The sequence below is a fragment of the Saccostrea echinata genome, unplaced genomic scaffold (genome assembly GCF_033153115.1).
Source record: "Saccostrea echinata isolate AGI-Se365-2 ecotype Australia unplaced genomic scaffold, CSIRO_AGI_Sech_v1 ptg000054l, whole genome shotgun sequence".
Classification (NCBI taxonomy): domain Eukaryota; kingdom Metazoa; phylum Mollusca; class Bivalvia; order Ostreida; family Ostreidae; genus Saccostrea; species Saccostrea echinata.
The window spans coordinates 31,195,099-31,211,302 of NW_026889803.1; the positions used below are offsets into that span (position 1 = coordinate 31,195,099).

Consider the following 16,204-nt stretch of genomic DNA (forward strand, 5'->3'; position numbering starts at 1 on the left):
CACGGTGACCTACTTTTTAGTCGACCTACTCTGAAGACCCAAGATGCATCAACTGACAAAGTTTGATGATTCTAAGCCAATTAGTACCCAAAATATTTAATTAAAGCCATAAATTTTCAAAAGTAGGTCACTGTGACCTACTTTTTAGTCGACCTACTCCGAAGACCCATGAGGCATCAACTGACAAAGTTTGATGATTCTAAGCCAATTAGTACCCGGAATATTTAATTAAAGCCATAAATTTTCAAAAGTAGGTCACGGTGACCTACTTTTTAGTCGACCTACTCTGAAGACCCAAGAGGCATCAACTGACAAAGTTTGATGATTCTAAGCCAATTAGTACCCGAAATATTTAATTAACGCCATAAATTTTCAAAAGTAGGTCACTGTGACCTACTTTTTAGTCGACCTACTCCGAAGACCCAAGATGCATCAACTGACAAAGTTTTATGATTCTAAGCCAATTAGTACCTGAAATATTTAATTATAGTCATATAAATTGAAAAATAGGTCATGGTGACCTACTTTTCAGTTGACCTTTTTTGAGGACCCAAGATGCATCAACTTACAAAGTTTTATGATCATAGGACTTAAAATGTCCAAATTATGCCTCTAAAACGCTTTGAAATCGAATGCCTGCAAAGTTCAAGAAGTAGGTCACTGTGACTTACTTTTTAATAAATATGTTTTATGGCCCCAAGATGCATCATCTTACAAGATTTAATGATTCTAAGCCTCCCCGTATTCGAATTAATGACCTTAATTGTTTTAAAAAAGATTAGCCATAAAATTCAAAAAGTAGGTCAAGGTGACCTACTTTTTAGTTGACGTACTTTGAGGACCCAAGATGCATCAACTGACAAAGTTTGATGATCATAGGCCTTAAATTGTTCAAAATATGCCTCTAAATCATTTTGAAAAAGAATGGCCGCAAAATTTAAAAAGTAGGTCACCGTGACCTACTTTTGAGTCAACATGATATGAGGTCCTTAGATGCACCAACTGACAAGATTTGATGATCCTAGTCCTTATAGTAAGCAAAATATCAACATTTTAATAAAATGTAATTTTTGGTCAACTTTGAAGTGACCTTGAGACCACGCCCTTTGCCCCAGGGTAAATCCCCGTGCAAATTTTAATCTACAACATATCCTCATCCTTTTGTGTAAGTTTGGTGATAATCTGCCCAGTGGTTCTTGAGAAGAAGATTTTTTAGCAACCAGTACTTTTGTTTCTATTTTCCTAATTATCTCCCCTTGTTAAAGGGTAACAACCCCAGTTTTAGTATAAAAGGGAGCCCTTGGGCCAAGGATACCCTGTGACAAATTTGACAATAATTGGCCAAGGGGTTCTTGAGTTATGACCCATATTCTAAAAAGTTTACGCACACCGCACACCGCACAAATGGCCATAGCATTAGCTCTTTGAGCCTTTGGCTCAGAAGAGCTAAAAAAGAGAGATGTCAATCCCAATAGAGTAAAATGCATTTCAGGGATTCGTATTTGTTGATTTTAATTTGAGTTAACTTTGTGTTTGCGTTTCAAAGCTTTTTATTTATCAATTTTAATTTGTGTTTGTTTTTAATTTCATAACCTCAAAACCAATTCGTCCGCGTACACTGCACATAGAAAAAAAAAACTTGGAATCATATCATATCATATCATTATCATAACTTACGTTACAGACCTTGAAAAATTTGGCTTCAAAAAAATAACGTGAATCTCCGAAGGCTTAAAAAAGGGTGTGCGATTTGTTTAGATCAATTTTTCGATGAACAAAATATTTTATATAGCCAATGCTAATAATTTAATATTAGAGACAAACACAGTACTTTGCATGTACATACTCATTATTTGATTAACAAAATCGAAAATCATATGCCTAAATCTGCTTAGTGAATTCGACAGGAAATGCACACGAATTCTCGGGAAGGGATTCAGAAGCCTGTAGTACACTCTAACGGGCATAGTTCCCTAAAACTAAAAGTTATAAAAATAAGGATATAATATTATATGTATGATTTGCATATAGAGTTTATCCGCGTCAGCTATGAAAATATGCGCTTGTCGTCTTCAAAGCAATGCAGCATGAAACGTCAGACACTTGCATTGATATCGATTAGTAAAAGATCGAAAGATCGATCAAAGGTCACAGTCCAGTGGGGAGCCAAAGAAATTGGAAAGGGGTGTATTTAGTATTAAATCAAACTCTTGATATAATTTTTTTATTGGTACTCATTACAGTACATTACAAAATACAAATAATTGAAATGCAGAATAACAGAACACTCACATAGAAGAATCAAAATTCACTTTCACATCCCTTTTTATAAGCTACATAGAGATTTTATTTCTAGTTCAGTTATCAATTATACGAAGTCTTATTTTGTTACTTGTGGGAACAATACGCAAAACACGTCACAGTGCTTCTTTATAGATTTATCCTTGCCATTCCCGGATTATATCACTAGCTTGATTATGTTTCTTTTTCATGTAAGTGTCTGATAAGTAAAAATCTTAAAAAATATACTTAACAAACTGCTGACATGAATTGCAAGACGATACATCACGTCATCTACTAAGACAAAAACTGCATTAAAATAGATAAAGATTTTCTTTAGAACTCCTCCCTATGTTTACATGTTACACAGCCGTAGGTAAGATACATGTATTTGATATAATTATTTCGGTGACAATGATAATTTTATCACTTCCTTTGGATACATTAACTCTCTGGGGCATTTCCTTGTGCATTTGTCCTTGTAGTAACGATGAAATACTTTTAATTTTTTTTTTTCTGGAACGGATTATCATCACAGACGGACGTTGAATTTTTAAAATTTAGCGATAATGTGCAACGCCGTTTTCACAGAGGTGATATTGGACAGGACGCTCCTCCAGCTCCGATGAACATCTATTGGAATATTAAACATATTTCCTATTAAATATATTACTATTATTTTATGGATAATCTGGATAAAATCCTTTTAAAAATACTCGCTTACTTCAAGATTAACAATAGTGTACATGTAGTTAATATGTACATTCGTTTTCTATACAGATAAATATCTATAGAGTAATCTTTTTTTTCTTATTTTTTTTCATTTCAAGACTTGGAATGCCTTAAAATGTATTAGGAAAACAATTTCTGAAAAAAAAAAAATTACGAGTTAAACCATCGATTATGGAGCGTAAAGGGGGTGTCTTGTCCACAAGTAATGCAAGATCGTGTTTGTATTTCTTACAGAACTGCATGGGAACAGATTATCTTTATTTATAAACAATGAAAAAGGTTGATTGTATCATGTTTCACTTAAATTTTCAAAGAAAATACCGAAAGCGTACACCACTGTATACGTTTTTTAAGCCTTATAAACTTGGTCAACATAATTATCTAAAATTCCTTGTAAATTATAAATTAAACCCAATTTTACTTGAAAACACTGATGTCAATATTCCGATCAGCATGATAAATGTGTATATGATTAATAAGTGTACATGCATGTAAGAACTTTTCCATTCCCAGCTGCTGACCTTCAATAAGTAGATGTAGGCCTGCAGTGGCAGATTTAGAAGTATTTTGTCACGTATAAAACACTTCCTGATTATGCGATAAAACACTAGAATCCTTTCTGACATAATTAATTTTGTCAAATAAATATCTGCAACAATACAGTGACAAGAATAACATGTTTTGAAAAGAAATGTTCAAATGGTGACTGCTATACAGTCATGTAAGCCAAGCTTCAAATCTACCCCCCCCTCCCCCCCCCAAAAAGTTAGCTATTGTGTTTTGACTTTCATGAATCCCAGACATATATAAATTGAAAACGAATAAAACATACTTTAAAAAGCTGATGATATTCAATAAAAATGTTAAGAATAATCTTTTCTTGAAGTCAAATAAAGTCAATGTCCACTATGAAAGAGACGCGCGTTTTAATTGGAGGTACATTGTACGTATGTAGGATTAAATGTAAATTGATTGTCTGAACCATCCCAACTTGTGTCATAAAATTACTTTTTCACGCTGTAAATATTGATTGAATATTTATCATAGTTGCAAAGACTGAAGAAATTGTTTCAAGTACATATTTTCAACATGATTGCTCTTTGTGACGTCATTTTTTTCAATGCATTGCGTCACTAATTTACATGTAATGTCCCATTATTATAGTAAATTTCACTGAGAAGGGTTCATATGGTTTTCATTTGCATAAATAATTATATTAAATTAATTTTTTTCAAATGCAAAATTGAATTTAAAAGACAATAAAAAAAATAATAAAGCCTTCAGATATAGAATTAAACAATTAATTTCTTTAAAAATATAGATTTTATTGTGGAGAAAAGGTGACGTCTATCCAAAAATGCAGCATTTTTTACTTCAATTTTTTGCAAAAACGGATGTGGCCGCACTTTTGTAAAGTTATTTTTTCTCTTTAATATTAAAAATCGTAGTGTATTTGTTCTTTCTGCAAAGTTTCGCATACATACTCGGATGCGGCCATATCGAAATATAGACTTGAAGAGGAGAAAAACGTCCGAAATAGGGGAATTCCGGAATATTAGACCAGTTTTGAACGTTATATAAATGAAAGGGCACGTGAGTTGAGAAAAATTTATTCCTATTTCACACACAGGGAAACCTTAACAGTTAATTGATACAATTGAAAGAATGTTATCGTGCGTTTAATTTTTGCCGATTTTACAGGGCCGTAAATCGGTCTTAACGTACCCAGCTCTTTTACAGTATTACCTGATTGTGGGATTGCTGAGATGAACTTTGAACTTTTGGATCTGGTTGAATGTCTAGAAAATGAAATGAGTTCAGATTTCCAAAAGGAAAACTTAAAATGTCAGTTTCTATACAATGTATGGAAACAAACTTCATCAAAGAATAATATTTATGTTGATAGAATTTAATTTTTAAATGAATAAATGGAACAAATTTATACATAAGTCTTCATTTTTTATGAAATCATTTTTTGACATTGCATAGCCATTAAAAAGACACAAGAGACTAATAACCATTCTCAATGTTTTAAGATTTGGTTCAACTACAAAAAGAATTTTAAAGTAACTTGAAAATCATTTTTTATATTTTGATTTATTTCTGAAAATACCTAGCTGTACCTAGAGTAATCAGGTAGCTTCAAACTGTATTTGACTAGGTAGATAAAATAAAATAAGCCATATTTATGAGGTGAAAACTATAGTTGTATGTTATCGTTACCTGATCAGCAAGTTCCCTGGAAGGCTATAAAATAAACAAAAATTCCATTATGAAAGAGAACATTCTGATAAGATTTTGGTAAAATGTCACAGGAGTGATTTCAGAAAGATGAAAATTAAGGACAAACATGTTAAAAACAGGGATTTTTTAAACAATACATTAATTTAACCATTTTAATAGCTAGATATGAAGATATCATAACATTTTACATTACAACCACATTGACAATAACAAGACCTTGACAGAGTGGGTGCAACGAGGCCAATATTCACATGAAATCAACCTCTCATAAAACACAAAATCCCAGCTGGAAAAGGCAAATTAAAAAGATTCTTAAATGATGAAAGACCCATTGCTTGGACTAAAATGAAGACATAAACATTATATTGTATCCGTGGTAGGTGTAATGAGTAAACTCCCCTTTCAGTTCCACAGGAACATGGCGCAGGATGTCAACACATCGTGACAGATCAAAATAGCTAACGAGGATGCAAAATTAGGAACAAGATACCATTAAGACCCTTGTAGAATGTAATAAAATCCTTGACAAGATGAGAATTATAGAGGAATTCATACAGACACTCCTCCTCACTAGATAACAAAGAAATAAACTGCTGATCGAGTTTTGCTTTCTTTAACCTACACAGTCTACTACAGCAAAAAGTTAAAAGCCTTTTCCTTGAACTTTTCTTCTCATCTATTTTTTTTTTCTTTGGATCACATACCCAAGAAACTTAAATTTAAGTTCTCTGTCTTCAAGAGAACCCATTACATCTACTTGGATGCTGCTAATGTATAAGAGAAATAGTTTGTATGGGTGATTAGAGCTATTCCTAGTCAAACCAAGAGTTTATGTTTTAATTTTTTTGTACATTGACCCTCCCAACCTTTAAAAATAATCAGGTGTCTTCCAAATATCAAAGCTATGAAAAATATGGAAACACAGTCTTGCTACAATTGAAGAGAATGTATGTTTAAAGCAAGTCCTGCTATCATAGTTAGCATTATGGTAAGTTTTTTTTAACATAATCAGTATTTTTTAAATTCTGTATTAAAATACAGCCCATACTTTTCTGCTGTAACTATTTTAATATCCTTTTAGTTAAACATGTATGATTAAACTCTGCAAAAATGAATTGAACATCCTGAAAGCTACACTTGAAAAGTTTAAGTCATTTTTCTAATATGCATTCAATTTGGCTTTCAGTAGTTGTTGTTGGTTGGTCACATGATCAAGTCAACATACCTCAATAATGATGGCCTGAGGGGCATTAGGGGCTGGCTTAGCATTGACAGCTCCATGTGCTAAAAAAGAAAACAATAAAGACATCGTTAAGTCTACACGATTTGTCAATCACATCTGAATTACAAAGTACTCATTCTTCAATTCCATAGTGTTACACATCTCTGTATAACAAATTCAAGAAAATTGTCGGAAAATAGCTCTATGCATTAAATAGTTATTTATCACTCATCTTCTGCCACTGTTTGTCGAAGCAAATGTGAGGTAAACTGGCACCCTTGGCTGTTACATTAGAACCCACTGGAGCCTACCAAGGATTATTCCAAGTTTAGAAAAATTACTTTCCTTACTCAAGGGCACGGAATGCAGGCCTATAACAGATCAAAAAGCCGAAAGAAATTCTTGAATTTGCCAATTTGCAAATCTGCTTGAGTAGCATAAATCACCTATCAACTTTTCCATAATAAAATCACCAATATTTTGTAACAAACTGAAGAAAAATGACAAATTTCTGCATCTCCTACAGTAGTAACTGGAGTAAAATTATAATCACTGATGAATACTACCTGAGAAAACTATACCTCGAGTATATCATGACTTTAATGAGGGAAATGCATATGGAAAATACTGTACGTGTACATAAACTGGCGTATTCAAAATTAAGCCCAATCACTGGGTATGGAGTTGTTAGCGAAATTATGAATTAGCTCTGCATGTACATGTCCTTGCCTATATTGTATTCATAAATGATTTCTTAGCTGTATTCATGAATTTGCGCATTGTTGTCTGTGCCAAAGCCGCTAAAATATGAAGCCCGCTTTTAAAGTACACATACAGTACATCATTTCTGTTTATTGAAAAAATATCTTCTAAATTTACGACATCTTGTTATGGGTACCAATGAGAAGACTATCAGTTTTGATAAACTTCCCTACATTGCCTCTTGGAATTATTTTTACTCTTTTACCAAAACCAACATTATATTATGAAAGGAGAGCAGTGTTTGCATGGATTCTTCACTTTCACATCAGAATATATTTTTTATATGGGATGAATTAAATGACTATATGTTCCTTCCAATTCTGGATTCACATATATAAAAAAATAAAATTACACATAAAAATGTTTAATTTTTCCAAACATGTCAAACAAATTTGTTTACAAGAAAAATGATGTTTCATTATGCATGAGTGTAGGATAGACAATTCTCCACTGAGGGAGATGATATCTGGAAATTCTCTGACTTGAGCCTTGCCTATGAAGGGAATGTAATAATAATCCCCTCTGACAGGCTGATTGATTGTACATTGTTTAACATCCCATTATTTAAGTTTTTCACTCATGTACAGATATCACCTGCCCTAAGGGAATTGCCACAAATTCTGACCTATGAATGGAGCCAACAGCTAATAGTAAGGGTTCTCTATTGTGCCTGTTTTTCCAAGGTCTCATTCAAAGGACCTGTGATTTTTACTTCTAATGACAGGTGCTTGGAGAAGGAACAGCCATGATTTAACTATCATGAACCTTTTAGGTTTGAGGCAGTGCTAAGAACAAGAATGGAACCCTGTCCTCCCAATCACAAAGCGAGCGTCAAACTACTATGGTATATCCAAATCAGTGATCTCTGACAAATGGGATCTTTTTCTCCTACATACATACATACATACATACATACATACATACACACCCACACACCCATATATATATATATATATATATATATATATATATATATATATATATATATATATATAGTTATACAAGAGGCGTGTTGTGGGATATTTTGCGTATCTCAGACTCACGTTGTGGGATCCATAGGTGGTTTATGGGTCATCTATATTTTGACCCATAAACCATGTACTTTAAACTTCACACAAATGGTGAAAATGATATTATTATCATAAAAAACCAAAAAAAAATTTTTTTTGACCCACAAGGATATATAGAAAAATGTCCCACAACTCAAAATCTATTTTTAGAACAGTCGGTCTAAGTCCCTCGCTTTCAACATTTTGTGTATCTATAAATGTCAAGTGGAATGTCCCACAATACGGGTTAGCGATACACGCAATGCATTGTGGGAGAAAAATGGCGGGGTTGAGCAGGGGGAAGAGAGCTGTAAGTACAGTGTTTTTCTCATTAAACAGCAAGTAGAAGGGCGATTGAATATAAAGTTATAAACGAGGGACTGTTGAATTTGTTTGAACTTATGCACAATTGAATAAAAATGGTGGACGCCTCAGTCTGAAGCGTAAGGGAGCTTGCTTGCCAACCTTAAGAAAAGCACATGCTCTGATTCGGAATGCAAGTGGCATACATCATACATGGGGTACTAGTCAGCGAGTTAAGAAAATTTGAGCGCTTACATTACTTTTTCCTTAGTTTGAATACATGTTTACCGCTGATGTAAGAAAATAGTGAGATCATTAACCACAGAAGCGATACAGTCACTGTATCACTGCATTCGACATTTTCGCGGCAATTTTTTCCCGACGTTATAGCTTTTAACATATAAATTCAGTAAACAAATAAGAAAAGTAAAATTACGATTTTTTGCTCATTGATCTATGACTTTTGCACACATGACTTTGCTAGGGATGGATAAATGCAGATACAGTATAACTCGGTTATAACGAAGTCACTGGATATGCGAATTTACTTCGCTATACCCGAAATTCGTTATATCCGTATTAGGAATTCGTTAAATTTATATAGCTGGGGATCCAAGAAAACTTCGCTCTATCTGTGAATTCGCAATATCCGTGTTCATACTAAACGAGTTTTACTGTACATATTTATGTCACAGCGATTTTTTTCTACCCATTGGGAAAGGGTCCGGTACCGGTTCAATTGGGAAAAATAGCATCGAAGTAGAACAAAGCAGTTTCTGTCATTTAAACAAATAAAACATATTTGGCGTTTAGTCCAACCTCATTACCTATTACTGTGTGTTTTAAAGAACAAACAACAAGTATTTATTGTTTTTCATTTCTCTTGTTTTTTCACATTTTCATGATTTCAATTTGTCAAAATGTATGACACTACGCTGTCTACACCACAGGTCCTGCCATATTACGACTAATCTCTACTTTCGATGTAAGCGGAAGTGAAAGAATTAGTCAACTTGTACGTTTCATTTAAAAGGAAGTACTACATACAATGTCATCATAGTCTGTTGCTTGGAATTGGGAATTTTTAGTCTCAAAATTGGGAAAAATTAACGTTTTTTGGCATTGGGAATGATACCGTTTATCGGTACCAGTTATATAAGGAAAAAAAATCGCTGTGTCATACATTTAGGTACTTGTGGACAGAACTTCCACCTCCTCCCCAATATTCAACCTCAGGGCTTGTTGGTATTTTCTTCACAAATTATATTTATTACACCTATTTATCATGTACACCATAGCAAAAAATTGGGGGGAAAAAGCAAAATCATTTCATACAAAAAATCCCCACTTTACGTATTAAATAAAAGAGAAAAGTATGCCAGTGTGATTTGTTTACATTGTACTCCCGCTGGTCTTCCTGGGTTAAAAAGAAAACTTTATTTTATTTCAACCTAAAATGTTGATTCACCAGTCCATGTGAAAGACATCGGACTGTAAGGCCTAACTGGTGTGCAGTGCCTTTGGTCTGATGTGTCATTTTTTACACCAGACAAGAATGTCCGATGTCTCAGTGTCCGTTTTTGAGCTTTTACTATTTTGACGCGGAGTCATTTAAATGTTTGTTATGAGAAATAAATATTGCACAAACCCAAATACGTTAATGAAAGTGATAAAAACCATCTACAGTATTATGTGATTTCTTTGGTTCTGCATTTTCACGTTTCTCACTGTTTTACATTAGGTTTCTCGGTCTGACAAAATGAGGTTTGGCATGTGTGTTCATTGATTACACAGGACCAAATGTCCTGTGTGGTAAAAAAAAAAATTCCCTTAGACTTGTTCACATTGTCTCTACATATATTTATTGTCTTAGTTCATGCTATTGGATTGACTCTGCACTCATAAGAATCCCAAAATGAACCCTCAAACACGATTGCAGTCAATGCATTGAAAAAGCCTTAGGTAAACAGCTAAATGCAATTGAAGTGCATAAAGAATGTATTACCTACTACAATAACACCTGAGAGAAATTATTATGTCATGTCAAAAAATCTTTCGCGTTTAAGGGTCCTCCACACCCCGTGACTTGTGACGTATATCGAGAAAAAATACTATTACTTTCAGTTTTATGTAATGTGCACTGACGATTTGCCTGGCACCGCCTGTTTGTTTTTCATGAATTTTGATCAAGTTAAATTCGTGGAGTTTTTATGCATTCAAACATTGAACTATGTAGTTCATTTTAGAAAAAGGGAGGGGTTTTGCAATTGGGAATGAGGCCCATATTCAGCCTTACACGGGGCAGTGGAAAATCCCTGTATAAGGCCAACATTTTTTAATAAAATGATTTATGGGAGTGCAGACTACACACTTAAGCTAAAACCACATAAAAAATAAAGGCCACTGTTGTTGATTTTTAAATTTCCCGCCAATCGTCAATACAAGTGCACTAAGAAAATAAAATAATGTGCACATAAGTCAGCAATTCTGATTGGCTGCTTAATTGAAAGCCATTATTTTCATCCAATCAATGTACATTTGTTAGGGGTGGGACGATACACAGATCTTGCGATACGATACGTACCCAGGGATAGACATTAACTTTCAGATTCACTTGCCCTTCGGGCAAGTGATCTCAAACTTTGACTTGTCCGAATGCAAAACTTGGTTGCCCAAAATTAGGATGGAACTTGAGACGAAATTATTAATTACTGCAAACGTTATGAAAAGAAAAAATGTGACGAAATACACTACTGTCAATTTGGCAAGTTGAGCTACCGGGTACCTGAAACAATTTCGATCCTGCATTTGTACATAAATGTATACCGCTAAAAAACTACATGTACTTGTAAATTTAACCTGTTAACATACACTGCCATGCAGCAATAACCCTCCGTTTCCTTTTTTGAAAAAAACATATTTTTAAAAATTAATTGCGGTAGGAGCATTTTGTGATTCGTGATTTTTAGCGATAACTGTGAAGCAACGCTTAAGGAAGATAGTTGCTACGAAACATACATCTTACCTTGATCAGAATACAACGTGTTACACTGTACTTATATTCTGTGCGTGAATAATCTAATTTCATAATAAGAAGTTAACAAAATTTTGTTAGACGTAGAGTGTATTTCCTACGAAAGAAAACAACAAATTCGATTTTTATATGAACGGTATAATCCAGAAACGCTACCAAGGAATTTCGAATGCAAAACATTGTCAGTTAGGTGCTTGGCGGAAATCAAGTGTTCAATTTATTGTTTTATTTATAAATTAATGTAAACTAAATAAATATGTACATTTGTATGAGAAAAATTCACTTGCCCGATTGGACAAGTATGTCGACAATTTCACTTGCCCGAACTGAGAATTTACTTGTCCCGGGCAATCGGACAACCGTTAATGTCGATCCCTGGTACCTCGCTACATACAGCACGATACGATACGTATCTCGAAATTATGATAAATTATAAAATTATTTAAAAACTTAGTATTTGTTTTCATTTTTTGTCTTGACAATAAACATGATAAATCAACAAATCATTCTATATCAAATTATATGTGATATTTGAAATTAATACTTGAACTTCATCAATTTCATTGACTAAATATTTACAAAAACAATATTACTTGTAGTATCGCCAAATGTCTATAAACAAGTTGTTTATAAATAGTTGTGTAGTTCATTATTTAAGAACATTGACTAAAAATTCATTAAAAAACATCACATGTACATTATTAATAATTGCTGAAAGTCTGCAACCGAGTTGAGTTTATAAAAAAATTAATCCACAATTTGTTTCAAAATTTCAAATTCTTGAAATTAGAAAATCCATGCTTTGTTATGCGCTGTTAGTGCCAGATGGACTATAACAATTTATTAATCAGGTTAATAATATCAACTGTTGTGGAAACGATATTTTCTGTATATCACACGCTTTACCGACTTTACATACGGAAATTTTCTTGTCCCATCTTCCGAAGATACTTAAAAGTGAAATTGTTTTACCCCTTATCTCCGACTTATAAGTTCTAAAGCGTGTTGTCAATATCAATATCATCTCTTCGCGTCATACAAGCCGCCATTTTCCAAGGACAAGTACTTTCATTTTCAATTTTTGGATAGGTTGTTCGTGTATCGTTTCGAACCGATATGTTAATGCTTGTATTGTAAACCGTATCTTAGCAGAAAATATCGGTTTGTATCGGTATATCGTCCCACCCCTAACGTTTGTTATCAACTGTTTCAGAAGTGTATGAAATGTGCCAGCAGGTAATCGATGCAGAAATGTCAAATTTTACAAGTTGAGAATACTTTGCCCTTAACCACGATAGTTTTTCAAAGTCAACCATAGCTAACAGAAAAATCAATTAGAGTATGTCCGATGAAGAAGTTAAGTTGGAGTTAAAAAGAAATTTTAAAAAATGGTCAGCATAATCCATTTTACTAGTAAGAGGGTATGTTGACAAGACTGTCACTTTCGCCATGGGTACCATATACAGTAGTTCTCTTACAATTTTGATACCTTTCAGTTGATGAATGTGATTAAAAAAGTGGAAATTGAAAATAGACGTTCGAATTTTGTGAAGAATAAAATGTGATGTATCTGACTTGCATGTATATCCAAGAAACATTTTCAAACTTTTAACATTTTAAAAAGATCATACGCAGCACTGTACTGACTATTTTCCTGTGTGTTAAATTATAAACAGACACTGCAAACAAAATGGTATTTTATCATGTGTTTATGCCAGATCTCTTGTCTGGAGCATATCTTCTCTCTCCTTGGCCCAATCTGGCTCATACTTCACCCACAGAGTGTCTTTGGGTAAAGGGTGTGCAGTGACCTTGAACCATGTTTCTAGGTCTATGGTTAAGGTCATAGCAGAATTATATGAAAAGTCCTTGTCTGGAGCATACATATCATCTCTCCCCTTCATCCTATGTGCCTCATACTTCACTCACAGAGTGCCACTGGTCAATGGATGTGTTTCTAGGTCAAGGGTCAAGGTCAAAAATAACCTCTGTGTTTAAAATCTTCATTAGGTGCATAATTTCTTTCTCTTAAGTCCAGTCAGCCTCAAACTTTACCAAATGACTTAGGGTACAGAACATTTGTGATCTTCCTTCCATATTTTGATAGAGGATATGCAACAATTTTCATAGAGGATATGCAACATTCGTGATTTTTGTGCTGTTTTTTGATAGAGGGTATGGAGCACTCGTGATTTTCATGGCAATGTTTGATGGCCACCATCTCAATGATATCTAGTTAGATCTAAAACATGTTTTCAATATGAATATCATCTCTTTGCTTCGTACAAGCCACCATTTTCCAAAGAAAACTACTTTCAATTTCAAATTTTTGATAGGTTATTCATAGGGCTGAAACCATACGCCCCCTCCACAATACGGTACGTATCGCGATACTTGTGTCACAATTCAATTTTTTTCAATACAATACATTTTAAAGAAGAAACAAATCATAAAGTTATGGAAAACATGTATTCAGATTTCAAGTAAAAGGTGGTGATACAATAAAGAGCACTACTTGTGCTTCTGTAGATTAAAAGAGCACTTTGTTTGTGTTAATACTAACAGTGGCAGCCTGCTCTGAAACTTTCTCCGACGAAATTTTCTCCCTCGTGTGTCAAACTATTAAAATAAGGTCAAACCTGATCTATATCAAGGAGTAACCAAACTGGATTATAAAAAAAACGTAACGAACCAAAAATCGAGATAGTGAACCCAGCAGTAATATTGAACAATATCAATATTTTGGTGAATCATCTCAGCCTTAGTCCTTCGTGTATCGTTTCTTACCAACATATCAATGCATGTATCATAAACAGTATCTTAGAAAATATTGATATGTATCGGTATATCGTCCCACCCCTTAATTTGAGCATAGTAAGCTTCTCTTTATCATGTTTATAATCTTTTTTTCTTTGGTCATCTTGTCATGGTCATGTTAAATATTTTGATAAGAAATTCCTTATATTTCCCCCATTTCTCATAAGGGTGTAATAGTCTACTTTAATTTTTGTGTTGCAGTTATCATATTTTAAGCTCCACACCGTATTTATATATAATTATGGCAATTTTTATTGAATAATTGAAAATAAGAAATTCAGACACTCTTTTCAATTTTAGTTTTAGTTGACTATGTAAAATATGAATTTTATTTTTATTTATCTCCCCCCCCCCCTCCCAATTTTTAAAAAAAAATTGCAATAAATCATTTAATAAAAAAATGTTGGCCTCAGGTTAATTTTAGTCCCTAATGGGTCTGAGATTCTCCAAAGTAAAACTACATGATGTACAATAGTTGTTTTATAGTCTAGATTGCAAAATATTATTAAGTTTTATAATTTGATTTCCTTTCATAAGCTGCTGAAAAGTATCTTAGAGCAGCAGTCCAAGAAGGTAAGTACAGTATAATATGTCCAAACCAGATTCTGCCTATTCCATACAATTTTGCCAGATTAGACAGAATTGATAGTGCACGAAAAATGCAGGAAACTCTTTGAAATTTATGTTGTTTAAATTATTTACAAGTACAATACATTTGTTTGGAAAATATATTAATAAAATGATAAAATTATTCGATATTTTTGGAGTCTAGAAATTATTCAAGAGTATTGCTTGAATTACTAAGTTCTGGACAGTCAAGTTTTCTTTTTTGTTCACAATATTCGAAACTTTCAATGTGAGATGTTAACATTTGGCATTAACTTGCAAGCTTGGTCACTATATGTCTTTAGTCAATATCACTTGACACGGATCCTTATAACTACATATCAACCTAAACTGAAATTCATAATTGTATAGTATCATTTCCACTTGTTTAGAAACAAAGACTTTCCCCAGCAGAGAATCTCAAATTTTGGTGTGAGAGTGGGCTGGATCAAGATGGATTTCAAAAAAAACTAATTGACAGAAAAATTGGTAGGAAATACATTTTGAACTATTTGTAGAACTGTAGGTTATTCTTATCAAAATAGTAACTTTTTTTATCTCACCTGTACCAAAGGCTCTGTGAAAAATTTTTTCTGATTGAAGGTCAATTGTTAACCTGTCAAATATTGACCTGTCAACATGGGTAGTTGATAATTAAACAGAATCACAACCTAATGTTTTACAGTAAAGGGACTCTTTCAGTCTTTGTCTGTAAACTCCATTTGATCCTAAATTTCCTTCGAAACATCATTAAAGTTTTTTAGTTGTACAGTGCGGTCTCGTTATTACGGTGACGGTTTTATAAGATAGAACGCTTATTACGTTGTAAATTCAAAGCACAAAACCATTTCTTAACAAATCTATACAAAATAGAACCGTTTATTACGATGTCCTAAAATGCCGGGACTCGGTATTACGATGTAAAAATTCTGTCCAAAATTTTTTTTCACTCCGTGTTTATTCAGTGTTGATCGACGGTAGACACTTAAGGAGATGCTAAATAAACATTGAAACACCTGTGCTCTGACAGAGTGTTAACTTGCAGGGCCGTTAGGTGATTAGTGACGCTTGACTGCACACACCTTGACTGTTCTAGCGAGGTCAGCAGAACTGGAGACATCGTGTCAAAGCCATTGTTAAACAATTAAATTTAAA

General features: G+C 33.4%; 1 protein-coding gene across 1 annotated transcript in view; it reads right to left on the reverse strand.

Annotated features, from left to right (window-relative positions):
* Window positions 1-16,204, reverse strand: part of LOC133206309 (ATP-dependent RNA helicase DDX1-like) — a 214,382-nt gene that overhangs the window by 127,375 nt on the left and 70,803 nt on the right. Inside the window, exons 13-15 of the mRNA XM_061342266.1 lie at window positions 6,482-6,540; window positions 5,236-5,259; window positions 4,759-4,811 (exon numbers count right to left, since the gene is read on the reverse strand). Coding sequence (XP_061198250.1) covers window positions 4,759-4,811; window positions 5,236-5,259; window positions 6,482-6,540 — 136 coding nt within the window. The remainder of the gene's footprint in view (window positions 1-4,758; window positions 4,812-5,235; window positions 5,260-6,481; window positions 6,541-16,204) is intronic.